The sequence below is a fragment of the Aulostomus chinensis genome, chromosome 19 (assembly GCF_037954235.1).
Source record: "Aulostomus chinensis isolate RoL2024-O1b breed Wild chromosome 19, RoL_Achi_v1.0, whole genome shotgun sequence".
In the NCBI taxonomy this organism is placed as follows: Eukaryota; Metazoa; Chordata; class Actinopteri; order Syngnathiformes; family Aulostomidae; genus Aulostomus; species Aulostomus chinensis.
In genome coordinates, this window is record NC_141338.1 from 13901791 (window position 1) to 13918771 (window position 16981).

At 43.3% G+C, this 16981-nt stretch overlaps 1 protein-coding gene across 4 annotated transcripts in view; it reads right to left on the bottom strand.

The window, feature by feature from the left end:
- Window positions 1-596: 596 nt before the first annotated feature.
- Window positions 597-16981, bottom strand: part of sfswap (splicing factor SWAP) — a 49203-nt gene continuing 32818 nt past the window's right edge. For 3 of the 4 annotated variants that reach the window (XM_086187036.1, XM_086187038.1, XM_086187039.1), the window contains 5 exons: window positions 12111-12475; window positions 10167-10298; window positions 8788-8916; window positions 5916-5988; window positions 597-1311 (listed from right to left, as the gene is read on the bottom strand). In XM_086187036.1, the coding sequence (XP_086043162.1) occupies window positions 1246-1311; window positions 5916-5988; window positions 8788-8916; window positions 10167-10298; window positions 12111-12475 (765 nt within the window). In that variant the 3' untranslated portion in view covers window positions 597-1245. The remainder of the gene's footprint in view (window positions 1312-5915; window positions 5989-8787; window positions 8917-10166; window positions 10299-12110; window positions 12476-16981) is intronic. The other variant, XM_086187037.1, reaches the window with a different exon arrangement.

Genomic DNA, 16981 nt, shown 5'->3' on the forward strand with positions numbered 1-16981 from the left:
GATTCTTTTTCACCCCAATATTGTCTATTGATCTGTTTACCTGTCGTGCGTGAGAGTGTTCAGAGCGTCTAAAAAGTTTGAGTGAACTGAAAGGACCGCATCCCTCTTCTTTTAGGGCCTCCTCAATAAGTCGATTTGACATCACGGTGATCATCTTAAGGCTCTGTGTGTCCTTACAAAGGTTATCTTTCTCAACATTTAATCTTGTATGAGTTTGTACTCTGCCTGCGGTCATCAGGGAGACGTCTGCGAACAAGTCTGTAGCCTGGATTAACTACACGCCAGGTCATAAACAGCAGCACACACCCGTAGGACATTAGCTGAGCAGCTCTCGTTCAGAGGCTTTATCGGCGTAGCTGCTGCTGCACTAAACTTCTACGGAGGTTAAGTTTTGGGGCCAAAAGAAATAATTTCTTCCATCTTATCAGTCTCCCCTTCCCAAATGAAGGGCAGAGCGGAAAATAAGTTACAAAGCGGGTGAGTCCCTCTCCACAATGGGAATGAATGAAGGTGAAAATAAAGAAAAAAAAAGAGTCTAGTTTATTTTACACGCAGGTTACGTGAACCTCGGTGACAAATTAAAGATAGAGGAGCCACAATTAAATCATGAATGAAACTTTATTGACAGTTTTGATTAGAAAGTCGTTCCGGATTCAACTCATCATAGTAAAAACCAGGAACAAAACTAGAAGGCCACACGCTGGAGCTGAGGGACAGAGTACGAGATGGTAGCACCTCATTTCACTGACAGGTGAGGTGCTGAGACGAAGGACAGCTGAAATTAAGAGGAAAACAACAGTAGATCGTAGAAGAGGGAAATGAAATCAAAACATCACGAGCCTTCATAGAAGGAGAGAATAGAGATCTCTTGTAGCGTTCAGAAATGCTGCAGAGAATGACAACACTGCTGTTCAAACAGGTTGTTGAATAACAAGTGGATTTTCTCACTATTTGATATTCCCTGTGCCAGAAACATATCAACTGTTGATATGATGTCCCAAGTGACGAGCTATTTTCTCAGGTCAGCAGTGGAACAAGAGATTCCAGCACCTGAACTTCACTCTCACGTCGCTGTGCAGGACATAACTCAGCCAGTCTGAATGTGCTGATGCTGAAATCAAGATGAAACGCTGAACGGGGTTTGACACAGACTGGAGCCGACCAAATCTCCCGCATGTAGGATAATGCTGATTGGCCAAAGGTTGTTGTGAACTGAAGGGGGGGTGGGAGGGGGGGCTGCTTTGTCTATGAGGTGGGAGGCTGGAAGGTCTTCGAGGTGGCAAGCATGGCTCGAACTTTGGCCATCAGATCCTAAACACAGAGACAGAGAACACAAGTTTATCGTACTACACATTTCCAAAATGAAAAAAAAAAAAAGGGACTGCTACGTTCGTCTGGAACACTTCAGTTACACAATTAAAAATAAGAAAGTATTGCTGCTTTTATTTTGGAAGCAAGATCACTAAACTGAGTTTTGTGGGTGAACATTCCAGGATTGTAAAATACGAGAGATGATTTCCAGTTACTGTCCAAATGAGAACGCGCCCCTCATCCAGATTGTGTTGTTGATGCCAGAAACTGACGAGGAGAGTACTGCTACACGTTTGAATACCACTGAGCAGAGAGCGCATTCATGAAAACTTAAGTGTCTTGCAGATCCTCCGATTAGAAAAGTTCCACCTCTCCTTAATTGAAGCTCCCAGACATGTGAAAGAGCTGCTGGGAATGCTGGGAATCATCTCCCCAGTCAGCAGAGTCTCTGCAGCCTCCAGATGTTTAAAGCTTGCTGGTTCATTGTAGCGTCGTTGTTTTGCTTCCTCGTGTCCCTCTGGCTCCCACCCAACTCCCCAAATAAGAAAGAGGGCAGCTACTTTCTGCTCTGCGGAAGCTAATTGGGGTTTTTTACCTGCCCAGTTGGAAATGGAAGTGAAATTATGAGAGCGCGACGTGTCTGGTACGTCAGGGAGACCCAGATTTCCCCTCAGGTGTTTACGGTTGATACACTGTCAGGATATTGGAGACGGAGCACGTCAGGAGGATGAGGACGGAAGGAGGGGAGGCCGTTCAAACGCGTAGCGTCATCAGTTGGGACGGCTCAGCATTGTACGGTTTGGAGCTGTCATCTAAAAACGGGTCTGCTACAGTAAAACTATTAAGGACTCTACTCAAGTGCTTTGTACTACAGTCTTGAAGTATCTTTACTTGAGTATTTGCACTGCAGAGGACATGTACGCTACACTTTTCGGAACCTGTTCCTTCCAAGTTACTGTGAAGGAAAATATACTGCACAGAACAACAAGTCATGGGTGCAGCTGCACTGAAGGACACGTCACGTTCACAGGTCAGTGGTTCCTCACACTCACGAGCTCTGGAACACTCAAACTTGTAGAATGTGTACTTTTACTTTTCATACTTAAGTAAACTCAGTCGTGAAAAATCAAAGCAAAATAACACAGCTGTTGGCTGTGTGAACTGGATTCTTATCTCGGCTCGTACCACACCATTTCACCTCGTTTAGTAAAAATCGGCCTCCGGTTGTTGTGGAATCCTGCTGACGGACAAACAGTGCAGAGGGAATAAAACCACCATTCAGAAGAAGCTTCAGCTCTAAAGGTTGCAGGGAGCTGCTTTCTTCCTGCCTCAGGTAAAAATGTTAATTTCTCTTGACCAGGCCACGGCTGCTTGCATTGCTGAATAGGAGGAGTTCATTTGCATCCCCAGAGTGGTTTTTCACACATGGACACCCCCCACCCTCCCGAGCTCTCCTGACAGACGAGACAAATTAGCGTCTGTAAACACTTCAGGAAGGAGCTGTCATACCGCATCACTCACAAAGCTCTTCCTGGAAGCCCTGGTGACCATGAACACACTTCTTGTCAGCTGACCGTCGTCCCCACGATACAGATGTATCACATGATTTGGTCATCACAAGCAATGTGAGCATGACAGGCAGGGCACCCTCACACTGGTTGCTGCTCCAACTTTGTGCAGCTTCTACTTGCACATCTATTGTGAGGTTGAATAATAGCAGCTCGAAAAGTACTGTTGGGAAAATCCTTAGGAAATTACGCAACAAGCGCGCGCGCACACGCACACAAAATTCTCCAGTTCTCCACTCTCATTTGTCCTGACGACACTTACGCCAGACTTTGCTCTTACTGTCACACTTCTGCCTCTTCCGAGCTTGCAGCCACTCTGTGGTGTGTGTGTGTGTGTGTGTTTACTTTCAGGAGTGCAGACAGAAGTGCAAGACTCAGGCAAAAAAAACAGCTGCCAGTCATCGTGATTAACCCCAGCCATAAATGCCAGGTTCAGCCTCCACAACGTCGCCAGACCGGGGAGACTCTCGTTACGCTTGCAGCCGTCTTTGGTTCTTGGTCTTATTTTTTTCTTATGTTGTCTTTGATTAATATCCTTCCCTCTGCTCACTGTTAACCTCAGCCTCTGGTCTCCAGACCTCCTGTCTCGTCGCTCTCCGTCTTTGGCTCTGCTCGTCTCTTCCAACCCCCCCCAGCTTCCATCCTGTCCAGTAAATACGCAGACTACTAATAGGGCATGGTGGTCGTGCTTGTCACGGTGACCTTGACCTTTGATCACCTAAACACTTTCAGTTCATCCCTGAGTCCCAGAGGACATATGAGCTAAATTTGAAGAAATTCTCTCAAAGTGTTGCATAGATTTGAGGTAAATAAGGACTGGACACACAACCTGAAACATAACGCCTCCTCCACTGAGACAGAAAACCTGTTCAGCGACTTAATGATAAAGGAACACCCAGCAGGTCTAAAAGCAACCCTCAAACGCCGTTAATCAATCTGAATGAAAAAAAACAAAACCGAACAGCAGAGAGGAAGAGGAGACTCGAGTCCGAGGAACAAAGATAAAGAGGACGAGGAGAATAGCAACCAGGCTATTAGGAAGCGCTGAATTATTCAAGAAGTGTTAGTAAAACATCCCAGATGGTGTATTAGTGTGAGGTTGTGCATATTGTGGAGAACAGCGTGTTTTTGTGATCGAGCTCATGTTGGCATGTTGTGATACAGGCTGGGGGAGAGATTGTGTTGCTCTGAGAGGGAGAGAGAGAGAGAGAAATAAATAGAATGTGTTTGACATGCATCAAGAGACCCGAGATGTGTGCTGCATCTGGCCAGTAAACACTGGAAACCCGATCCCAGACACTCCGTCACTCTCCCCCAGTTGCACTGATGGCTCTATGGAGCGTTTAATGGGGGACAGGAGTTGCGGTGTGAAAGCTCTAGAAGGGGGGAGACAGAAATAAAGAGCATCTAATGATCTTGGCACCTGCTTTCCTTCCTTCCAGCCGTCCAGTTTACAACCTCCAGCCAATCACGCACTTTCCCTCCACAAATGGCACACGTTTGATTATGATGCATTTCTGAGAGGCGACTGGTGGCAGCCATAAATTGGACAGTGTAATGTTAAACAGGGTGGAGCTGAGAGAATGTGTACCAAGGTCACAATTCATTTGTTGAGGTGTGTGTGTGTGGTTACACTGAGTAATGCGTTTGTGCCGCTTTCAGACACACAGCATCCCTTTAGCTGTGAACTCTTACACTTAAATGAGGGGCACAATGTACCAGAGTTAAAATGCGTGCTCTCTCTCACACACGCGCACACACACGCACGCACGCACACGCACACACACACACACACACACACACACACACCACACACACACACACACACACACAGAGCCTTTAGACAACCATCTTTGTGGCAACTGTTTGGAGAAGGTGTTCTGCTGGCTGTAATGGTTCCTTTTATCCCCACCGATGTAAGTGAGGGGAGAGAATCAACACTTTTCGCTCTTTCTCAAAATTCATTCCAAAGTTGAACTTAATTTCATTTGGGAGCTTCAGTTACTTGACATAATCAAATCAAATCTCTCCGGGCGGCAGCGGAGAGATCGCTAGAACAGAGAGGAGATGTTGGACTAAAATCAGGCTGTGATTTGATAAATTTGCCCGACTCAAACACATCAGTGTCAATAAACCTCACGTATTTTCATCCTGGAGGAGGGCTGCTCTGTTCCTGCAGCCACGCTAGGACCTTACCTCTTTTTGTCTATTGTTTCAATGTACATCGTTGATCAAACCGCCCTCGAACTAAGGGTCCCAGGTCACTGAGGGGAACTGGAAGCAAGCTGATGTATCACACCAAGGGCCCCACTGATGTAGGGTGTTTGGTGTGGATGCTGATATCAGGAAGTCAGAAAATTCCATTATTGCTACCTGGGACTGGGAAGACCAGGATATGTAATGGAAGCTAAACTCCATGTATTTAAATAAGCAGAACTTAAACGATACTGGATTTTGGGTGCTGAGGCTAGCACCTATATTTGGGGGTACAATCTTCTAAATTTGCGATATCAACCAACATTCTTTCTGCAATAATCCCTTGGGTCAGTAAATGAAAAATACCACACTCGTGAAATTTGAAGCATTTATGTGTCTTTAAAACTGCGGCTTCAACCAAGAGGCTACAGAGAAGAAGCGTGAGGTTTGCCGTGGCCGTGTTGAGGCCGCGTGTTTGCGGAGGAGTTTGTACAAAACATGACTTTGACTTTGTGTCCTTTGCGATTGAATTCACAGTTCAAAAGTCATAATAGTGAAGATATACGCATCACAGCATGATATTGACAATATATGTGCTACCACGGAGGATGTGATGAGGCACAGCCGCCGTATTCTGTAAACATGCGTTACATAAACGACAATGTGTAGATGGATGACAAAAGAATTCAAATCCCAAGAAAGTACAGAAACTGTTCTCTGCTGTGCGTGTGTGTAAAAATGAAAAGCACTTTCCATTTTCCTCTATCCATGTTGAGAACAACAGCCGGCACTGTAAAGCTCAAGAGAGGGCATATTTAGGATAAAAGCAAAGAGCAATACCTGAGTTATTTTGGACTGAACGGAGGACACTATGGAGGAGGACACAGCCTCTTCTTTCTCCTGAGAACCATCCCTGTCGAGAGAGGAGATGCAGAGCGGTGAGAGACAAAAGAAAAACAGAGAGAGCGGAGGACAAAACCAATCATGTTAACAGGCGAGGCTATACAATATGCATGACATCTTCTGAAATGTTCAAAGTGCGACAGGCATCTGGAGGAGAGAGGGAAAAGACAAGAGACGTAGCACATGACCTGTAAAAACAAAAATATCAAGCCGCCACATCAACCAGGACAAAGGCAGCCTGGCTTTCTGGCAGTTTTAATCTTGTTTACTTTATTGCAAGTTTTCTAGAACACGTTAATCTAATCGAGTATAACACACGCACACAAACAGAGTTCGCAAGCTGACGCATGTGACTTCCATGTATTTAAAAACCCTTTGACGATGAAGAAATGTCACCAAAGTCAAACTGCCAGAAAGCAGCTGCCCCCTTGGTTCAGCACAGAGCTAAAGGGGGGGAGGAAAAAGGTTTGAGTTCAGTGTCTCATGACACCTGTCTGAAGCAACAGGTTGGTTATGTACCGCACAACCAGCAAAAAAAAACAAACCAAACAAAAACAAGACACCCTTTTTCCTGAAATTTGAAACGAAATTAAGTGGGAGGAGAAATATGGCCTCGCTCAATTTTCCACACTGAACAAAGGCCAATCGTATGTCAAAATATAGTTCAAAGCAATTATTGTGGTGCAACTTAAGCTACCTGCATACTTGTTATATTCTACAGTCTGAAGAAAAACATTTTCTGCATTTGCTTGACAAAGATCACATAAAAAAAACAACGGCATGATTTTGAAAGTTTGTCAAGGAAAATGAATAAAATGTGAAATAAACATTCCCTCTTCAAAATCCCAAGTCGTGCTGCAATTGCACCTGCAATCACAACATTTCCAACAGGGTCTTTATTCCAAATTTGACCGTGAAAATCCTTTCAGTCCATCCTGTTGTCCCAGTGGATGCCTGATCATATTTGAAGACATTCCTGACATGCCAGTGACTTTGATTCTTCCTTCAGTCTCAGCGGACGTTTGCTGAAGATTTGGAAAACGATTCTCAACGTTTTACAGAGATGTTGCACTTGTGAGGTGACTGTGACCGACTACTTCCTGTCAGCTCCTCTTTGAGTCATGGTGGCTGTACGCAGGGAGGTCAAGACGTACAACAGACAACTTGAGAAAACCAAGTCTATGTCTGGGGTCTTCAGGGAGGTGTAAAAAAAACCCAAACAAAACAAAAAGAAAAATCAGCTCAGAAGTCTGAGAAAAACATTTTCTGCATTTGCATGAAAAAGATCACATAAAAAAACAACAACATGATTTTGAAAGTTTGTCAAGGAAACTGAAAAACGGTGTAAAATAAACATTCCCTCTTAAAAATCCCAAGTCATGCTGCAATTGCACTTTCAATCACAACATTTCCAACAGGGTCTTTATTCCAAGTGTGACCGTGAAAATCCTTACAGTTCATCCTGTTGTCCCAGTGGATGCCTGATCATATTTGAAGACATCTAAAAAGTGATTTTAAAAATTTGGCAAAATTGCTTCTTGCAACGTTTGCACACACTCAGTTCTGCTCAGGAGATCTGATGAAGCTCAACGTGCAGTGTCAGTAGATTTGTAACTATTCATCATGTGTTGGCGCCAGCTTAGGCCTGGCGATATGGACTCAAAACAAAAACCCTGATTTTTTTCACAATTTTTTTCCCCGTGGGTAAATGATTCCACCCCAGTGAGCTGTTTTTTTAGTGGGAGTTTGTCGGTTGTAGCGGTCTTGTTCCCTTCGCAAAGAGCGGCATTTCTCCCTCTCAGCTGGATGCCTCTGTTTTAGATGCTGAAACAAGTTTGTTCTGCTGCTGCCTTTTGTTACAACGGCTTCAGACAAACTTTGCAGCGCGCAGTCACTTGTTCAACGTCTGTCGCTGCAAACCCAAACCAGTTCCAAACAACTGACGATACTACACCTTTCTTAGAAACCAACTTCTCACTCTCATTCGCCATGTTGCTGCTGTGCGTGGGCAGGAAACAGGGGGAGGGGTGAGGGGGAAAGCTGTGGAAGCTCCTGGGGGACAAAAGGTGCGCCATAGCAAGAGGAGTAAAAAACTCAAATTTTTTATTTTTTAAATTGTCTGCAACAAAAAAACTCGAATTAACTGATAAAATAGATATATCGCCTAGGCCTATACCAGCTGGTTAAAAATTGCGTCTCGTTGAATTTTTAATGCTTCCATCATGTTTTAAAATGGGGCCGACATGGCTCAGAGGTAGAGAGGCCGTGTAGCAACTGAAGAGTCGCTGGTTTGATCCTCACTTCCCCCGGTGACCATGTCCAAGTGTCCTTGAGCAAGATTTCAAGACTTCAACATGCTGAGAAACCAAGGTCTGGAGGCTTTTTTTTTTTTTTTTTACTTTAACTTTATTTACCCAGGCAAGCAATTAAGAACAAATTCTTATTTAAAAGGTTGTGACTGGCTGGTTACTAAAAAGTGGAAATCATTGTTCAGGAGGGTAAACTCTTTTGACTCAGCAGCCAAAAATATCTATTTTAAGGAAGGGATAGTGTTTGTCAAAAGCCTTCAGAGGGTAAATTAATTGACCATCATTTTCAGTTTGGCCTTTCAATGGACGTGCAGCCCAGTTTAGACAGGCTGCTGAAGTGCTAAACTTGAGGACGTGTGTGTTATTGATTCAGCGAAGCTTCACAGGCCTGGAGGCCCTCTGACATTTTCTTTCATGAGTAAATGACATTTATTTTTGCTAGAAAGAAAAGAGAGATCTAAATTGTTAGTTGGTTGATGGACTGGCTTGAAGAGCGGTACCTGGAGTGAGCCTGGCTGGAGGCGGGACTAGATGACGGAGAAAGCGCTCTGCTTGGAGAGGAATAAGGGGAGAGAGAGGAACCTGCAGTTTGCATCTGGCCTGCACTCCTCCTTTTATCAAGAGGGGACCTGGGAGACAAAAGTGTGAACAGCAGGAGCTTCAATGTTTCAGATTCAGGTGCAACACTGCACAAAGTTCCAATTTATCAAGGGGGTGGGAGACGTGGTGAGGGCGGGGCTTGTGTACTCAGCAGATCCTGCTTTGAATTCATGCAAATAGAAAGAGTCAGCTGCAGTTTCCACTGGTGGAGATTAAGAGTCTTGGCTTAAGTTGAACTTTAATACACTTACAGGCACGTTGTACAATACTGCACAGCGAGTGGTAGATGCACACAAGAAGCAGTGTTCCTGTTGTATTATTAATGACCTTACATACGAAAACCACACCAGGGGAAGTCTTCCTGCTCCTCTCCGGCTGGACAAACCAAACTAAAAGCAGCCTGTGTACGGAAGACTTGAACTGCTTACATTAAACTAATCTAATCAATTATTGTACTCATAGTTCAGAGATAAATAATCATTTAGTGTTGAGAGGGAGCTAATATGAATGGAAAGATGATCATTTCTTACTTTGGCAGGACATGTGCACTGATATACTAACAAAATAATTAAAATGACTTGTATTTCACTGTATTTGTTTGATTTGTGTGTGTGTGTGTGTGTGTGTGTGTGTGTGTGGTGGGGGGTATTTTTGTAGGCAAATCCAAGAAGTGGGCATTGCCATGGAAACCAAAATCTGAAAGGATGTTTACGTTGGATTTCAAATATTGCAGAAAATAAAGTCTGAGGCAAAAAAACCCAAAAACAAAAACATAAATGAGACGTTTTTTGTTGTGCAAAATAATCTTTACTGACAAACTTCACTTTAACGATTTGCTGCAGCGTAAATGCAATTGGTGGCAGTACAAGGCAAATGTAATGCTGTGAGCCAACGACATCCTGAACGCATGAATTCAATGTCAACTCAACTCGTTTTTCACATTTTTTTTTTGCTTTTGCTCTGATGACTGTTAATGCCTTTGTCTTCTTTAACCCTCGGTAGTGACCAACATTTTTTAATCCTGTAAATGCTTTAAAATCATGAGCGTGGTGATCAATGAATTTTTTTTTTTTTTTTTTTTTAAGACAAAGACCAAAGCATTAAAATTTCTTAAAGCTGTGTTATCTTATTTCAGGCAATTAACTGAGAACCCTGCGACTCTGAGTGGCGGGAACCGGACCCTCAACAATGCTAACTTGGAGGTTTCAGGGCTCATTCCCGCACCGCTCTGTATCGCCTCCTCTCATCACCGACTGTGGACGCCTGCTGTTAGTTTTACCTGGATCTAGAATGCCCCCTGGACAGTCTGGAGCTGCTGCTGGGATGATAGCGCTCCCGTTCTCTCTCATCACGTCTCCGTTCTGATGACGGAACCCTCCTGTCCCGTCTCCCGGGGGAGCGTGAATGTGATCTTGCCAGACAGGGAGGAGAGAAAAAGCGTAAGATGGGAGGAGGCAACAGTGCCAGAGGCCACAGAGAATAAATAAAGTGAAAAATCGGTAAAAAGAAGAAAGGAACATTGTTTCAAGAAGACTCCCAAAAGAACTCCAGATTTACAAATTACTGGACCGCAGGACAAAAGCACACATCATCATTAGGAGAATTACATCAATAAACACTGTTCTACATGGGCTCTCAATACAGTTTCCTACACAAGCGTGAAAGAGAAACAGGATTAAATATTTATGGAGAGTATAGAGAGATTAATTCACTTCACACATTTGTTTCCATGAAGAACATTCAGGTTTTCTGCTGGCTGATGTGCAGAGCGTGCCATTTAACAACTTCAAATAAAGAAATAGTGAGGGTTACAGAAGGAAAGTGTGTCCTTCTCCACTCAATGAAGGCAGAAATGGGAGGCCAGAGGAGTGTCAGCTTGAGGTGGGCAGGAAAACAACGTTGCTCACTTTAGCCAGACAGATAAATGTCACAAACCAAGAAACAAATCTTTACATTGAATCACTCTCTCACACCTTATCTCCCTTGTCGAATTCTCTCTTCAAATTCTCACTTCAACTTTTAATACCCCTCTGCTTCCTTTTACCCCTCTACATTTCATTCATGTGCTCATCCCACTTTCATCATCTTTTGAGTGTAGGAAGGAATAGAAAGCGTAAAGGGTGATGTAAAGACAAGCGGGGTGGGGGGGGGGGTATGTAACTCTCTTGTAGACTGTGCTGTGTACTACAGCTATGCATGACGTGGAATAAAAATCAGAGCGTGATAAATCCTAATGTTCACAGACTGACATGTTTTATATCTCCCATCTTTAACAGCAGTAGCACCGTTCACAGACTGCTGTTTCCTTGACGTTTTATTGGATATATTGATTGTGGGGGGATTAAGGAAATATTAAACTCAAAAGCACTCAGGGAGCGTACACCTCCAGCAAAGCAGCGATGAGCGGGCCCTCGCGCACTCACACGCACATCACAGTGTGTGGCGGTTACATTCAGCCTGATATTTGCATTTGTATGAAGGAGAAGACCGACGCTGCACTGTGCCGTCAACATGACTTCCTGTGTCCATTAAGCGGCGCTGAAGAAAAGACACTGTACACTGCGTTGCTGTACATCAGGTGAAGACAACGCAGTGCAATTTTCTTGTTTGTTACATCAGACCTCCTTCCTGTAACCACGAGGAAGTGCTGTGACTTCAGATGCAGCAATGTGGGGCTGCGAGGTACACCGCGTTTGTGAGAGACATTTAAATGGTTCCATTAACAGACCTTTTCATTTAAAAACGCGTGTTTGCTGACGACAGAGTGAGTCGTGTTTTCTCTCACTCTAAGATAAGTTCTTGACTGATCCTTGTAAGATGTCATCCATCCAACTCTTTGTATTTCATAAACTGAGAAAAAACAAGAAAATATTTATAGCTCATTTGACTTTGTCTCTTTAAATACTGAGCCAGGGTTAACAATTCAACGTAAACCTTAAGGGTCCCTTAAAATGGGTTTGTTCTGTAGCAAGACAGCTTAAAAACAGTAGAATTCTTTTAAAGTGCACTTTCCAGGGTTTTGTGCCTGCAGCGACAAGAAGCTGACCTGCAAACTGTCAGAAGACAAAAGACCCTTTTCTCTCACGTCATGTGCAATAGTGACAACAGCTTACTTTGGAGGCATTATTCTGTAATGAATTTTGTCATGGGGGGGGGGGGGGGTTTAAAAGCAAAAACTTTGCTTCATTGAAGTGCAGAAGTTTGAATGTCTGCAGTATCTTACCGGGACCTGCGCGATCTCCTGTAGGCACTGGGAAGGGAGTGTCTGCTCTTCGACCTGGACGCTGATCTGGATCTTGACCTCCTCTTGTGTTTTTTCTTCTTTTTTTCTTTGTCCCTCCCTTTGTTTCTATCTCTGTCTCGGTCTCTGTCTCTATCCCTATTCCTATCTCTGTCTCGGTCTCTGTCTTTATCTCTGGCTCTGTCTGTCCCTCTGGAGGTAGTGTAGGAGGATGAGGACGGGGCCTCTCTGCTGCGATAGGTTCCTTGGTTCTCTGTGAGGGGCCGCTGATCCTGCAGATAAGCTGCCGGTGCAGAGGACGAGTGAGGAGGCTGTAGGTCCGACAGAACTGAGAGGGCTTCTTGCATCTAGAGACAGACGGGAAGACAGAAGAGCGCGAGACCAAAATCAGACACAGATGCTGGGAGTTGTTAATTGCTGGTCTAAAGATAAAACCAAGAACAAACCTTGCATTGACTGAGTGAAACAGTCTGTTTGTCTCTTTGACATTGAGGACATTAAAAGAACTCCCAGATGCCCAATTTCTCTGTACAATTTCTGCGGGATCAATACGAGGTCCAGCGATTGAAGGAGATCCTAGTCATGCACAGAGCTGGCTGGTTCCACATGTGCACTGTGTCCACCCTCACCAGTACTTTTCCAAACTAAACACTACTTTAAATATGTGCATGAGTAACAACTTGGGGATTCTTGCATCAAGGTGCTCATTCCACGGCTGTTTGCAAGCTGGAAATACTCATACATTCCAATACTCTGGCAAAAACTTTTAACAAAACATAAATAGTAATCATCAGTACTGGATTTCTTTTCAACAGCAAGAACAGCAGACATATTCAGCTAAATACTGTGGGGCGGACATGTATATCAGACGATAAAGAAGACGCTACCAATAGTAACTGACTGTTGGGCCACATGTGGCATTTGAAGGATTACTCCCCCAAAAACAGTGTTCTTTTCTTCCTAATACTCACACATTGATGTCCTGAGCTCACAATGTTATCCCTTCTGCATCACTTCATCGTGACTCAAGAATGCAGAATAAGCCAGCCACGTAAATTTAGCTCAAGGCTAATGGTACCAGACAGCTGACAACAGCTGCAGCAGCAAAATTGTAAAAAAACAAAAACACAAAACAACAGCAGCAATATATGAAGTGTCAAGCACATCATTCAGAATAATCCACATCGTCTTAATCCAATCATATGCTCTGTAATTACCGAACACTTTGATTTGAGCTAAAAACAAACAAACCCTTACCCTTCAGGGTTGAATGGTTCAACTGAACGCACAAGCTGGTCTCATTCCATGCAACCATGAACGAGCCTGAAAGCTGGAAGGATTATAGTTTGTTTTTAGCTCTTCTGTTGCCCTACAAGGGTGCCTTTCCAGCTCAAAACATGCGGCTGGCACTTCCTGCATTCTGGAGTCCCAAGCAAGTGAAGCAGGAGGAAAACCGTCCACCAGCTTCCATTTACTTGTCTTGACCTTTTAATACACGAGAGGCAAAGAAAGATATATCGTTTTCACTGGCACACGTGGCTGAGATATGTCCTGGCAAAACACACGAGGGCCGTACACTTCCACACCTTTAAAGTCCTCCTCTGACTCACTTGCGAAACTGAAGCAAAGCACTTGGCCCAGATAATAGCATTCTTTGAATTTGGCTTCCTCCAGGAAGAAGTCTGGCTTTGTTATGATTTAGTTGTCGTACCCTTGGGTCGGATTTGGCTCGTCATTCACTCGCTGCTCACTTGGCCGACATCCATGCCAAAGGAAATTAGCTATCTGGGATGTGGGCACTAGACCTGGCCTGGACTTGTAAATGCCTGGTTGAGACAAAGTCAAAGTCTCTCCTCTAAAAAAAAAAAAAACTCTCTCATTAAAAGATGGCGTTTGCTGCACAACACAATGCAGTCGTCTGGCTCTGCACTTATACTTATAACAATAAGCGGCAGAGTGCCTCTAATTAGCCGAATGTGTCTCTGTCTGCTCATATTAGATTGGATTGCTGCTGGATTCCCTCGAAAAAAGATGGCTTCCGTCCATCAGCGGATTAAACACGACACTAAATTGTCAGAGGTCATGTTTTATCTTCCAGGGTTAGATCTTCTATTTCTACTGGGGTCATCCTATTCCACAAATGTATGCTACCATGAGGATGTTTGGGTAAAAGAAGACATCTGACATACTTTATATGCCAACATAAATATAAATGATAGGAGAGCTCCAGTGATAAGTAATGAACCTTGAGGGCAGAAAAGAAATGAATGTTTGTACACGTGAGAACTGCATATTTTACTTCAATCACTCCATTTCAATCACTTTCCTCCCTTTACCAATCTCCTAATTTTTTTAAGAAATGGGTGGAGCATAAGAAGAGGGTAAAGGAGGGTTAGAAACAGAGACGGGATGATGATGAAAGAAGATGAAAGACAGAGACAAGCAAGGAAAGGAGGTCCAGGCAGTGTTCGCCGCAGTAGACAATCAATATTTATCTAAAAACAGGCAGCAACATAGAGAGGAGGAGGAGGAGGAGGAGGAATATTTATCACACCTCTGTTTGTGCACTATCAGGTGTCTGGGCTAAGGCAGAGATAATGAAATGACAGGAAGCAAGGTTCGGATTAAAATTAGGTCTGACGTATGGGAAAGCTTATCCCAATACCAGGAGAAGAAAATGTACGACGTCTCACACCTGCTCCAGCAAGATACTAAAGTTCAGGCCGTAACGAGAGTAACAAGGAGAAGTAGCAGTACTGGGGGATGCGCAGGGATTAAAATGTATTATAAAAACAGATGATGTTTGTGTGTGCGCGCGCGCGCGTGTGTGTGTGTGTGTGTGTGTGTGTGGGGGGGGGGGGCACAACACACGAGTGAAGCCACTGTGGCAACATTATTTATGTAAAATGTGAATTTACTCATGTTCAGTTATGATGTTCCTCAACAAACCAAGGTGTGTAATAGCGTATAACATTTACCACTACATACAGAGGGCAAGTGGTAATATTTTACAGAATTTACGAGAGTGTGAAAGAGGTCGTTCATTTGAAAGCAATCTTAAAATTCCCCCGGCGATATGTGGCCCTCACAGTGACCTTGACCTTCGACAACCAAAATCTTTTCACCTCATCCTTGAATCCCAGTGGACTTTGGAGCCAAATTTGAAGAAATTCCCCGAAGATGCTGCACTTTAATGAGGATGGGACTTTCTTAATTGGAGTTCAATAATCCACTGCAGTTGTGCATGATGAGGGCTGCTTTAGTGTACGATTAATTTAGCTGCAAACTGGGATTAACAGGGAGAAGGTGGATGAATGGGAAATAAAACAAAAATTAACAACATTTTAATGACCAGAATGCAACTACAACTAATAAGCATTGAAGACTCTGCCCGAACAGAGAAACCAAGGACAAAGGAATGAAAAATACACACGACTAGAAGGATTTGCGAATTGTTTTTAACTTGCATTTTTTGGATTAGTACCCAGAAAACCTCAGTCAGATACGCAACTAAATATGCTGTCAATTTAAAAGGTCGGTCTGTTGTCTGAATGCACTTGTTACTTTTATGTGGGAGTAATGCGTACGGTGTTACTAGCTCAGACCAGCTGAGAGCATTTTCAACACATCAGTCTTGATAAAAGCAATACGAGCTAAATGTGGGTGCGCAAGATTTCGCACATGTAGCGAGAATTGTTCAGATTAATCTCAAAAACAAAAAGCGCTCGTTCACACGATAACTGTTTTCACATAAGTCTGCTGTATGGAAAACGCTCTGCGGGAACGGCAATAAAATGCAAACATCTTGTCATTCTGTGCTTGTAGGACAGAGGTGAGGTGAGGCAGAATTTGGTGCAGAATAAATGAGAATATTTAAGGGTAAATGTATTTATGAGATTGACAGTGAAAGGTGAGTCTCTCACAGTCACGGTCATAAATCGAAGTTTTACCCAAAAAATAAGTTTCAAATCTATCACTGATGGCAGCCTGTGAGGAATGGAGAACACTCATAAACCTTTGTATATTAATAATTCACCAGTGTTGTTGGCAACACTACTCACGCACCAGGGTGTGAATGTTCAAACAATGTGTACTTTTTCTTGCACATAAACTGGTATCTAGTAAGGAGCAATGTGCAGTGACATTATGTACCACGGTATATTTTACAGCAAAGCCTCATATGGTGAAGGGGGAGAGAAAAGTCATACTGATATGACCCTAAAACCCTCAACTTAGTAGTACTTCGTAGCTTGCATTTCTTATTAACGTACTATATCAAGTATTCACTGACTACATTGTAGATAATATAGCGTGACATAAATGTTATATTTATCAGTTTTAGTAAACTGTGGTGCTACAAATCACTGCAGTTGCTCAACTCTCGTACCTGACGATGGCCGTTATGCTGCATTATTGATTTTTGCTTCATAAATCTAGACTAAAAATGTACAGCAACGCCAACTGAAACATTCCCCAGTGGTCTGAAGCCACTTGGAGTTCTATCGCGTGGAAGACTAAACTGCATTCCTGACATGTCTGTGGAATTCTGATGTTCTCCACCTGATGTTTGCTTCAGTGTAAAAGCTAAACTAACTGAATTAAAGATGCAAAGTTGCTGTAACTTCTCCCCTTAACCCGTTTACATGTGAAAGCCACCTAAAACTAAGAATAATGAAATGGACTAAAACGGGAGGAAAAAAAAAAACTTTTTAATATTCATTTTTGCGAAAAAACTAGTATAATGTACATTCTAGTGAAGAACAACCCAATCAAAATCAGCAGCAAAACCACAGACATGTTAAGGCTCACCAAAAGGAAATGAAGTCCAAGCTAAAGTGGAAACAGTTTCCCTC